The sequence below is a fragment of the Perna viridis genome, chromosome 2 (genome assembly GCF_037379345.1).
Source record: "Perna viridis isolate PV_CMFRI_1.1 ecotype Kerala chromosome 2, ASM3737934v1, whole genome shotgun sequence".
NCBI lineage: Eukaryota > Metazoa > Mollusca > Bivalvia > Mytilida > Mytilidae > Perna > Perna viridis.
In genome coordinates, this window is record NC_142446.1 from 24007374 (window position 1) to 24020869 (window position 13496).

The 13496-nt window shown below is 33.0% G+C and overlaps 1 protein-coding gene across 2 annotated transcripts in view; it reads left to right on the forward strand.

Annotated features, from left to right (window-relative positions):
- Positions 1 to 13496, forward strand: part of LOC148624166 (nuclear pore complex protein Nup133-like) — a 68870-nt gene that overhangs the window by 41672 nt on the left and 13702 nt on the right. Inside the window, exons 31-34 of one of the 2 annotated variants that reach the window (XR_015919635.1) lie at positions 3072 to 3152; positions 6564 to 6687; positions 10182 to 10249; positions 11502 to 11542. Coding sequence is in view for 1 of the 2 variants with exons in the window: in XM_088566714.1 (XP_088422840.1) it covers positions 3072 to 3152; positions 10182 to 10249; positions 11502 to 11587 (235 nt within the window). In the remaining variant the exon portion in view is untranslated. Of the gene's footprint in view, positions 1 to 3071; positions 3153 to 6563; positions 6688 to 10181; positions 10250 to 11501; positions 11588 to 13496 lie in introns of those variants that run through there. The other variant, XM_088566714.1, reaches the window with a different exon arrangement.

Genomic DNA, 13496 nt, shown 5'->3' on the forward strand with positions numbered 1-13496 from the left:
TGTCCTAAAAGACCTTAATAGCTATTGCTTTCTCTTGGCATCCATCTTCATCATCTGTTGTTCTTCGTTTTTGTGTCGTTAACAATTTTTCAAAGTTTTTATTTTACAACTTTATACACTACACTTCCACATAAAGTCATAAGTATATTTGTTCCAATACTTTTAGATCTTTTTTAGTAACGAAAACTACTTCTTTTGAAATGCTTACAGCACTTGAATTCCTGTTAGACAATATTTTCATACATAATGGCAAAACCATTTATTGTCAAGTTATTGGAATTCCCATGGGGACCAATAGTGCACCACTTATTCGGCATATGTCCATCCCATCATACAGAACTCCATGTATTTTACTCCCTGACAGACTTGAGCTTAACACAGCTGTTTTTGAGTTAATCGCATAATTCGGCTATTACCATAATGGTCTATTTTTTGTACTGCAACCATGTTTTTTTTGTAGGATCAAAAACACACTCGCACAGAGATTGTTAAAGATGTTGTTCAGAAAATTCATGCCAAATTTTGTTTCAATCCATCCAGTAGTTTCATAGGATAAGATTTTTAGTTAAAAATGTAAAATTCAGAAAAAAATTCTTTTCAGGACTCATAACATCCATCAACAAATATTTCTGAAAATATTGGCATAGGTCCATCCCATCATACTGAACAATTTTATCCACTGCCAGATTTGCAAAAATCCTTTGGAGTGAGCTGAAAAGTTGATTTGTTGGGGCATGGTCCCATTGACCCCTTAAAATTCATAAAAATTTAAGAGATATCTGATATCTAAATTTTCTTTTAAATCTGACCAAAATTTTTAAATAGTTGTTTTTCGGGGGCATGGTCCCCTTTGGCCCTTATTTGAACAATGTAAGAGATATCTGGAATCTGATTTAAAAATGCAAGCAAGGATTATAATGAGAAATCAATAAAAAAAAAATCAAAATCTGAACAAAGTTAAAAAGTAGATTTTTTTGGGGTGGCCCTTATAGTTAAAAAAACATAAGAGATATATCAAAAATTGAAAAGCGCAGGCAGGAATTTTCATCTGGAATCCAATAAAAAACAATTCGGAAATTTCCAAAACTTCAAAAAATTGATTTTTTTGGGGGGTGTGGCCCTTTGACTTCTTATAACTTGAAAATGGTCTGAGATATCTGAACACAGCCAGGGATTTTCATAAAGAATGAAAGAAAAAAAAATTATTCCAAAATAAACAAGAGGCTCCCACAAGCATAAAACACTCATCTGGTTGAATTTTGCCTTTCAAAGACAATAAATTTAACAAGAAGTTGTCCAACATTATTTTGACACAAGAAGTCTTTTGTAGAATTTGCCTTTCAAAGACAATAAATTTAACAAGAAGTTGTCCAACATTATTTTGACACAAGAAGTCTTTGGTAGAATTTGCCTTTCAAAAGTAATAAATTTAACAAAAAGTTGTCCAACATTATTTTGACTCAAGAAGTCTTTGGTAGAACTAATCATAAGGATCATTTCAACAATTGAAAGTTTTTTTTAATCTATCACAGTTTTCAAGATATTGACTGAAAACGGTTAAAAAAAAGAAAGTCATTTTCCCCTTTCAAGGGCAATAATTCTTTCAAGGAATCGTCTGTCAACTTTATCCTGGAAGACTTTTGTAGTCCTAATAATAAGGATCAATTCAGCTATTGAAAGAATTTGGCTAAACCTAAAAGTTTTGGAGATATATACGAAAAACTACTGTCCGACTCCTATGTTCTATTTTTAGTAACAGCGGCCATGTTTTTCAATGAATCAAAAATCTCCACATCAGCTCTATGCAGGATACCCCAAGGAATATTCATACCAAGTTTGGTTCTAATTAGTCAAGTAATTTTCTGAGGAGAAGAGTTTTGTATAATTGTCAACGGCGACGATGGACAACAACAATGGATGCCAAGTGATGGCAATAGCTGATTTTTTTTGGGGTAGAGCCCTCTTTTGTACCTTTTGACTTTTAAACGGTTAATGATAAGCCTACCATGTAAAAAATTTTTTCAACAGAATTTCAAAAGTAACTGATTGACATCTGAATCATAAAAATCAATCAACAATAAACTTTTCCTATCAATTCTAATGAAAACACCCCTTTTCTCCCTTTTTAGTACTTTATTTCCAAAATTGATGGAGCAAAAACAAAACAACGGGTCAGTATTTTGCAGGAGTCAAAATACCATATGACACCGGAATAACTATTAAATTATAGTGAACATCTTCATATTTGATAAAAAATCGGGAAATAAAATTGAAAGTTTTTACTCATACATTGGGCGAAGTTTCCCTTACACCTTTCTTGCTTATCTTTTTATTCTTTACATTTTTTGTATTTTTTGGGGGGAATTTTTTTTTTGCATAAAGTAATTGACACAGAAGTACATGTTTCATTAATTCTCCATAACAATATCCTGTGTGAGGCCTCTACATTCTTTGCGGCTGCATTGACCAATAGTATCTCTAAGTGGTTTAAATAAGAAATTATAAACATAAAGAAAATTGAATAATCAGCAATTTAATTACCACAGAAATAATTTTTAAAAATATTTACCTACAAAAATATGGACATATATTTACTCAGTGCATATTTTTTTTGTAATTGAAGTGTGAAAGCAGTGGCCATTTGTAATGAGGCTCACAACAGGAAAATGAGAAGTCTTATGTTTACGTTTACAGATGTATACATAGTGGGATGTACCCTGCTTATTATCCAGTCAGAATTCCTACATTTTAACATGAGCTATAACATTATTGTATACTGCTTTCTGTCCACTCATCATTCACACTTTGCACAATAACTCAAAAATGCTGCATTGCTCCAGCAGATCATATTCAGACCCTCACGTACATTCAACTAAAATAGAAGTGGGCCCTTTTTGGCCCCTAATTCCTAATGGAATCCAGTCAGAACCCGACAATATATAGAAGGGTCTGAAAAATAGATATATATATATAGATAGATAGATAGATAGATAGATAGATAGATAGATAGATAGATAGATAGATAGATATAGATACATGTATGTTTAATGAAAATTTTCTTCTTTTTATAGCAATACATAAGTGACTTTAACATTGATGCAAATGAGTTTGACTTTAAGAAAGCCTTAGATTTACTGCAATATATAGACAGGGTAAGTGATAAGCTTTTATTGTATAGATGTTACTTATTTAGCAAATGTAAGTTAATTAACACTTCCAACATATTTCATATACTCAGTCTCTGCCATTCCATGATGTTTGTAATTGTTGATGTATTCACATACAAACAAATGAATCTAACATCTTCAATAAAACAATGAAATTTTCTGTATAAGAATTTGATTGGAGTGTGTGAATATAAATACACATTATTTCAATTAGTATCTTGTCAGTTGTTTACATCATTGTCACTACTGTTGGTGTCCAAGATGTGATTCTGTAGTACTATCAAGCTTTGATACTGTTGTATGTCTCTGTCAAGAAGTGATACTGGTGTAGACAACTTTCAAGATGGGATACTGTCCTGCACAACTATGACACTGTATAATACTGATTTACTCAACTGTCAAGATGTGACACTGGTATACATCACTGTCAAGATCTGATGCTGGTATATGCAACTGTCAAAGATATGCTACTGGTGCACACTGCTTTCATGAGGTGATACTGGTGTATACTACTATTGTCAAGGTGCAATACTGGTGCACACTGCTGTCATGAGGTGATACTGGTGTACACAACTATTGTCAAGGTGCAATATCTGGTGTACACAACTATTGTCAAGGTGCAATATCTGGTGTACACTACTGTCAAGAGGTGATACTGGTGTACTCGACTATTGTCAAGGTGCAATACGGGTGTACACTACAGTCAGGATGTGACACAAGTATACTTCACTGTCAGGATATGATGCTGGTGTATGCAACTGTCAAAGATATGATACTGGTGCACACTACTTTTATGAGGTGATACTGGTGTACACTACTATTGTCAAGGTGCAATACTGGTGCACATTACTGTCAAGAGGTGGTACTGGTATACACAACTATTGTCAAGGTGCAATACTGGTGCACACTACTGTCAAGAGGTGATACTGGTGTATACAACTATTGTCAAGGTGCAATACTATCAAGAGGTGGTACTGGTATACACAACTATTGTCAAGGTGCAATACTGGTGCACACTACTGTCAAGAGGTGATACTGGTGTACACAACTATTGTCAAGGTGCAATACTGGTGTACTCTACTGTCAGGATGTTACCTGACTGTTCTTGCAAACACTCTCCAAATATGGTCCTTCCGGTCACGTCATTACGGGAGATTGTCCATCATCGAAAAGGAATCTCTGCGTAATATCCTTTATAAAGGTCCCAAGTACAGTGGACCACAGAATAGGAATTATAACTTTAAAGTTCTGATGAAGACCATGGAGGACTACGCAAGAAAATGGATAAAATGAGAACAAGAAGACATTGATTCTCTGTCCGTGTGGTTAAAGGCTGTGAGGTCTTTAATTTTGAAACGAATGAAAGTTTTTAGTAGGTCAATAAGCCAATGCTACATCAGTTTTCAAAGACCCTGATAAAGCAAAAACATTGTTTACTATACATGACAAATATGTTGTACCAGCAGACAAAGCCCAAAACAATATTGTTTTTGTCTGCAAACGTTTTACATCCAATGTTTATTATCAGAGGTAGTGCTATACTCTTTTGGTCTCTCTGCCAAGGACGATGACTGTTATTTACCGTCTATGTACTGGATTCCTAAATTCCACAAGAATCCATACAAACAAAGTTAAATAGCTGGATCTGCAAAATGTACCACCAAACCTCTTTCAAAACTTTAAACTTCTATACTCACAGCTGTCAAAGAGGGTTTGCAGTCCTACCACTTGTTACTCCCGTAGTGGAATTAATTTAATGTGGATCCTGAAAAATTCGTAAGATCTTTTGGAGACATCAGTTCAAGACTATTATCAGAATATAATAGCATTAAAACCTACGATTTTTCAACACTGTATACTTCTATTCCACATACTCAGTTAAAATCCTGACTTAAAAATATTATACATCATTGTTTTTCCAAAAAAGATGGTTCACCTAGGTACAAATATATAGTTCTTGGTAGAGATTCCTCATACTTTGTAATAAATAATTCCAAATCATCTCCCAAATATACAGAAGATGTTTACAAAATACTTGCATTTTTAATCGACTACATATTTGTCCAGTGTGGTGGACATGTTTTTTCAACAATCGGTTGGCATTCCAATAGGAACAAATTGTGCTCCTCTACTTGCTGACCTATTCCTTCATTCTTATGAGGCTGACTTTATAGCTGATCTGATCCGAAAGAAAGAATATTGTTTAGCTAGATCCTTTAATCTCAGTTTCCGCTATATATAGGTGACATATTATCTTTAAACAATCCTAATTTTGAGGATTTGTACATTGCATCTACCCCAAAGAACTTGAGATAAAGGATACTGCAGACACTGTGAAGTCAGTCTCATATCTTAACCTACACTTAGAAATTGATGGAAAAGGAAAACTATTGACCAAACTTTACGACATACGTGATGACTTTTCATTCAAAGTTGTTAACTTTCCTTTCATCTGTGGCAACATCCCTTCAGCACCTGCGTATGGAGTGTTCATATCACAACTCATACATTATGCCAGAGCTTGCCGAAACTATGCAGACTTTCTGCATCATGCTAGAACTCTAACAAATAGGCTTTTGGAACAGGGTTATGTTGCTACAAGATAGAAGTCATCACTACAAAAGTTTTATGGTTTTCATCATGAACTTGTGGATAATTACGGCGTATTCATCTGTGCCATGAGAACTGATTTGTTCAACATGTCATAGTTTTCCTTTCTTCCCTCGTCTACCCCGGACTTGACTTTATCAGCAACTCAAAGTAGAGGATGCTTACCCTACCGGTGCACCTGGTCCATGCTCCTAGTTTTTAGTGGAGTCTTGAGTTGCTCATTTGCTTTTGTTACTTTGTATGTATGATTTTAGTTACTTTATGTTCTTTGTTGTGTATGTCTGTTTTCCGTATCTGGTCTTTTTCCCTGGATTACATTCTTTTGATTACCTCTATAACCTTGGTTCCCTTGATTACACTGTCAAGATATGATGCTGGTGTATGCAACTGTCAAAGATATGATGCTGGTGTAAACAACTGTCAAGAGGTGATACTGGTATGCACAACTATTGTCATGGTGCAATACTGGTGCACATTACTGTCATGATGTGATACTGGTGTACACTACTGTTGTCAAGGTGCAATACTGGTGTACACTACTGTCAAGATATAATACACATTGTTACATCTCAGGGATGATTTTTTCTTTTCTTTTTGACGGTTTTCCAATTTTTTATAATCCAGATTTTACCATAAGGACTCTTTATTTGACAATGTATTTACCTCAGATTTTGCCAATTTCTGCTTACCTTTGTTCCTCATAAAATAATCTCTGATATAGATACAATTCATTGTATGTAATTAGTTTATATAAATACACATTATAGTAATTACGTATCTTATCAGTTGTGTACAACGATGCACTAGGGTTGGTGTCCTACGATGTGGTACTATACTTCTGTCCAGATGTGATACTGGGGTACATACTCACGGACCACAGCACATGAACAAATGATTTATAGAAAAACAAGTAACCAGTAGTTTTTTATTCTAAAATAATCTTAAATGATGTAGGTACACATGAAATATCTTAAATATCTGTCAAAATGACATCATGAAAAGTAGTTCTGACTAAAGTAAGTCTTGTTGTTTCAAACATAAAGAATTATTTTTATTTCAAAGATTTGTCAAAATTAAGGTAGAATTTTAGTGAAAAATAAAGAACATTTTGCTAGTACCGGTAATGCACATATCAGTAATTAAACTGGAGCTGCACACTTGTGAAGTCACTGCACTATGGCACTTGTTAGTATAATTTCAGTATTCATGTCTACAATTCATTGTATGACATATAGTAGAGAAGTTATAGGAATAAGAAAAATTGGTGGGTTTTTTTTAACATGTCATATGAAATTTGCATATGATTTCGTATGTTTTTAAACATATGGAATGATTTCTTAAGTTATTTGAAAACTATAGTTTTTCATACATTTAGTCTTATTGAAGGTATATTTTTATTTTCATGATTTCTTGAAATAATTTGTTAATCCTAAACGTATGTTTTTAATGGTGGTCCTAAACATATGAAAAACATAAGTTTTCCTCTGTATTCTTTACATACACATTGAAACTAAACCTTCCATGTTCATTTAAAGGAATAGAAATGTTTAGCTGCAAAAACTGCACATCAATACTTAAGTCCTTTGAAGTCACTCTGATGATTGCAAACAAAAAACCACTTAAATAATGTAAATCATTAATATAACAAGTCGTAACTCAGTGTTTCATAATGGAACACTACAAAAATATTTTGGTTCACAGAAAATTATATTTTGACATTTCTTATTACTTTATAATTAATTTTTCTGTTCACTGTTTATTTAGACTTACAATGTATTCTTATGACATTTTTATATGGTGGCCTGTAGTTGCTGATTTACAGGCCAACCAACGTTTTCATTAGGTGAAAAACAACTGTTGAAAGAAAAATCTTGGCAAATGCATGGTACTATAAACAAATTGAATTATCTCCCTTTGGTACATCATGGAGACTGCATTCATCTTGATATGTGTGTGTATTTTAATAAAAAAAAATCTGTTTTTTATGTCCTCTCTCTAAATGTAAGGGGACATAGTCCTTTCATCCTTCTCGCATCTTTTCACATGAGAACTCAAAAACACTTGCACTTGATGTATGTGTATGAACATTTTTTTTCATCTCTCTCTCTCTCTCTCTCTCTCTCTCTCTCTCTCTCTCTTGTCTGCAGAGCTACTATATGTTTTTTTATATGTTACACAGGAAGGACCCATCTCTTATTCATTACTCTTCCTATATCAATGAATGGAATTGAATGAAACTTTCACAGAATCTTTATTACATGTCACCAATGTGCACCTCCTATTATAGATTTTGACCCAAATCAATATGGAGGTCATAAGGTACATTAAATAGAGGAGTGTGGTATTAAGTAAACAAGCATTACTCACTGTGTTTCTAGTTGTCACCTCTTTTAGTTGTTGATGACAACTGCATCTGAAATTTTCATTTGAAGATGAGAAATATTTTTTGTAAAAAGTCATTTTTAACAAATAATCACAGATTTTGAGAATTTTGATTTAGTGACCAAAAAGTCGTTCTAATTATGCATTGCAGTTAAATATGATGATTAATTTTTGATAATAGTTTATTACCAAATGATCAGATTTTGTGAGCATGAAATCTCTCAAACTATGTATATTAGTGAACTACATTTTTGCATTATCAACTTTGTTCTAGTGGGTAAATGGCCTTTTGTTAATAATTCACTTTTCCCTGGAACCTTTCTGACTTTGTCAGAATGCTAGATATTACTAAATACATCATTGAGGATTTATGTATATTAGTACTGATTTCATTCTAGTATTTCTGATTGTGTTTTCTATCACCTTTTCCAGGGGGAAAGGGATGTTCTATTCGTCCACTGTAGTATATTTGAATGTTATAAAATATCTTATCGTAACAATTTTTAGCTCAACTGGCAGAAGGCCATGTGAGCTATTGCCGTCAATTGACATCAGCATCGTCAATAAACATGGCCACAGTTACTTAAAATAGAACAAAGGGGTTAGAAAGAAGTTTTTCACATATATCTCAAAAACCATTAGGTTCAGCATGATAAAATCTATCAGTGGTCAAATTTTCGTTTTAGTCTGTTGAGCCATGTTAGAGTTACTGCCCTTTTTCAACATTTTTGTTTTTTGTTTTGTTCTTTTCAAGTTTTTTCTTTAAAAAATCTTCTCCTCTGACATTACTTGACTAGTTGGAACCAAAATTTTATAAGAATGTACCTTAGGGTATTCTGCATAGAATTGATGTGTGGATTTTTGATTTGTTGAAAACATGGCCACTGTTACAAAATATAGAACATAGTGGTCAGACAGAAGTTTTTTGCATATATCTCAAAACTGTTAGAATTAGCAAAATTCTGATGTAGGTAAAAGTGTTTAACATGATGGGATTTGTCTGTGGTCAAATATTTGTTTTAATCTGTTAAGCCATGTTGGAGTTATTGCCCTTTTTCAATGTTTTTGCCCTATTTGCTCCTTTACTTGCTGACATTTTCCTTCACTCTTATGAGACTGTCTTTATAGCTGATCTGATCTGAAAGAAAGAATATCGTTTGGCTAGATCCTTTAATCTCATTTTCCGCTATATACATGACATATTATCTTTTAACAATCCTAATTTCGGGGATTTGATACATCGCATCTACCCCAAAGAACTTGAGATAAAGGATACTACAGACACAGTGAAGTCAGCCTCATATCTTGACCTACACTTAGAAATTGATGGTAGAGGAAAACTGTTGACCAAACTTTACGACAAACGTGATGACTTTTCATTCAAAATTGTCAACTTTCCTTTCATCTGTGGCAACATCCCTTCAGCACCTGCATATGGAGTGTTCATATCACAACTCATACCTTTTGCCAGAGCTTGCTGAAACTACACAGACTTTTTGTATCACGCTAGAACTCTAACAAATAGGCTTCTGGAACAGGGTTATGTTGCTACAAGATTGAAGTCATAGTTTTCCTTTATTCTTTCGTCTGCCCCAGACTTGAGTTTTTATGAGCAACTCGTCGGATGTTTCCAGAAAAATAGAAGACCCTTACCCTACCGGTGCACCTGGTCCATGCTCTGAATTTTTTGTGGAGTCTTGAGTTGCTCATTTGCTTTTGTTACTTTGTATGTATGATTGTTGTTACTTTATGTTTTTTGTTGTGTGTGTCTGTTTCCATGTCTGGTCTTTGTCCCTGGATTACATTCTTTTGATTACCACTATAACCTTAGTTCCCTTGCTTACTCTTTAATGTTATTTCTTTCCAAATTTTTTTCCTCTGAAACTACCTAACCAATTAGAACCAAAAAATCACTTATAATGATAAAAAAAAATTTAAATGTTAACAATTCCTAATTTATGTTATTGATAATTCATGTTTATTAAGAATCAGATAAGTTGCTAAGACTTAGTTTTCTTTCAGAATGATCCGAACATTGATTTTGAGGCACTGAGACTGTATGTTTGGACACGTGCTGCACTCAGAGACAGGTATGAAATACATTATATTTTTGGACAATGTGTTAAAAAATTGAAATAAATAAACTGGAAAATGTGATTGTGTAACTTCTCAGGACATTGACTTACTGATGTTTTGTTTGTTTGACCAAGTTTAAAAAAAAAAAAAAACTATGTAAACACAAATGAATTGTTGGATAATTATTTCCATTCAAAACATCAATGGAGGAAACAGGTGAGCCACAGTAATTTATGAGGTGTTTCACTGAATATTTCATTTCAGTGTCCTTTATATTTGCTCATCTTGTTTGCAGCTGTGAATGAAAAGATTTATCATGGATGAAATCTGAGTAGTTTTGTCTCCTTTGAAACTCAGTCTGCTTTCATCAATTTCACAAAATGATTTTTTGTTCTTGATTTAGGACACTTGAGAATCAAATACGCGATGAACTTATTGATATGGAAAATCAAAGCTATCTTTAGAAATATAAAAGATCGGTTTTATTTTTTAAAGGTACAAGAAGTAGAAGGAATTTTACTCTAACATAAGGCCAAGCGAAAGAATATACAATTGTTATTTTTGTAGCCATTCATTGCAAAAAAACAGAAGAAAAAAATGTTTATACATATGTAAATAGGAATTTTAATTCAATGAAAAATTCAACTTCATTTAATAATTGTCATAGCACATGATAATGGATAGTGTACTTTAATAAAAATATATATAATCTCAGAGATGAAAGCATCTACTGATAGCAATTAATTTGTAGAAAGATTATACATGATATTGTTGGGTTACTGATTCCTACTTGTAAACCCTCACCAAAGATGTACCAAATATATCCATGGTATTCAGAGGCAAATAGTATGTCAAGACACCTACTATTATTTTAATTCTTTATTTTATTATAAAGTGTGTAAGTAATATTTGAAAATATTAACTAGCCCAACTCGATAGAAGTAATGGCATGGACAGATTTGTGGTCAATGCTCTTAGATGAGTCTTCTTCAAACTTTGATACGGCACATTCAAGATGAAGTTGGAGGTGTCTGTACTTATTTGCCTGAAATTCTTTGGGACATAGGAATCTTTTAAATTAGGCAGTATATAAACAGTACAATGAACAAGGAAGAAGTGCAATAATCAAGTCTGTGTTTGTCTATTGATATCAATCTTTTATTATCATTTTTGTATGTTCATACTTCCAAATTATCCTTTTGTGTTCCATTCTTGAGGACATGATATAGCATAATGAATATAATAGTTGTATATTTTCTTTTGTAGTTGGGTTTATGACCAAGCTATGGATCCCCAGGATGTAATCAAAGATACCATATTCTTTAAAGTTGTAGATTTAGCATACAGAGAAGGTTAGTACCTCCTTTTCTAGTTTGTACAATTACAATTCAGTTGACTTTGATTGAAAGTATTTATTAACTACAGATTTCTTTATAATCAGTTCATTTTCTTCTTGCATATCATTTACTCAGACCAATAATACTGAGTTATACTGAAAGCAAAAAACTAGACAACAAATATAGACTTAATGGTCTGATAAAAGAAACAAGTTCAGATATGTTTATTAATTATTAAGTCAAACAAGTTTTAAATGAACCACTGCTTCTAATGTGGCATTCTTAAAAGGCTTTTAGACCACAAATGTGGTTGATTTTCGATTGCTATATGAGCAGCACGCGACTTATTGGTTGTGGCTTGTGTATGTGTAAATTACTGTCCACCTTAAATCATGTAAACAAACACGCGTAACATTCTGATGTGTATCAGTTGTTTCCTTCATGTCAGTAGCATGATTGAACACCACATTCATATTTGATAAAAATATTAACCTTAATGTTTTAGAAAAGTTATATTATATTCCGTAAAAGTCACTTACACATGTACACAGTAGCATTCTCCATGTGCCACATGTGCCATTATATATGAAAATAAACAATAACAATCGTCAATGAATGAAACGATGTACCTGTTCATATGTGAATACCATGACCTTATAAGTTATAAGGCAAAAACTGTTGTCATGTCTAACATCGTTCTACTTTATTCGCCTTTCCTTCATTATAAAAAATACAAAGCAAAGTTTCACTAGCGACCATTTCAACTGACATAGCGTAGTGGATCTATGGCCAAATATAGGGGGTCTAAGGTTACTGTAATAGATCACGAAAATGTATGGTACTAAAATGTGCCATACCACAAAAAGACTGTGATTGATTTTTGATGTTGCAACTTCAACCATTTATTAATTAGGGACCATATAAGAGCCAGAAACAAGCATTTGCATAATGTCCATACAAAAACTTGATTATCTGTGAATGGATCTCATTTTAATTAAAATATTGTCATATTAGGTACCATAAGAATGATGTTTGGGGTTAGAACGAATGACGAATGATGGACTGAAAGGGGTTGCTTTCATTCAAGTCATTGTCTTATCCTGCGTCAAATAATAAATTACAATGAAAATTCAGAGCTGTATCAAGCTTGAATGTTGTGTTTATAATTGCCACCACTGTTTAGGTTTTGACCTCTGTGGTCATTTCAAATTATGCCGTACAAAACATTCTTCTTAATACTTAAGTTTCTCATTGTATTCTCTCTTCATTTTTTTCTGGTCAATGGAATGTGTAAGGAAGCAACGATTTGAACATTTGTTGGAGGGTGGTAGGATCAGTTTGCAAATATGAAGGCAGGACTGTAGAATTTTATTTAATGTTATCTAAAACAAATAATTAGTACTTTAACAACAGCAACAAAAACTTGTAGCGAAAAATGAAAAAGGGCATAAATTACAGCAGAAAAATGTCTAGCTCCCCTGAAAACCATATGTTTTTCCTTCTATCCTGTTGATGTTTGTCTGACATAAATTGGTGTTTGTTTTGGTTGATATGTCAAACATCTCCGTGACCTATTTCCATTGATTGACAGCTGATGAAGACCCTTTATCCTTGACTGTATATGATTTTCCTGTGATTCACATTGTACTTCAGATATAGTCTCCTAACATGACAAATAATATTTCATTCAAATAAACCTCGTGAAATTGTACTAGTTTTATTTAATTAACTTTTTAGTACAGCAGTCATATTAAATCATAAATTTGATAATGGGATTTAATCAAGTATTGTAATGGTGCTCACACTTTATGTTTTTACCTGCATCACCAGTGGGGAACTGGTCTAGTAGCTGCTTGAATTGGTCTATCTGTCAGTCCATCCCCTATCCCTCATGTTAAGGGGTACCTACTTTTTGTTACTCAAA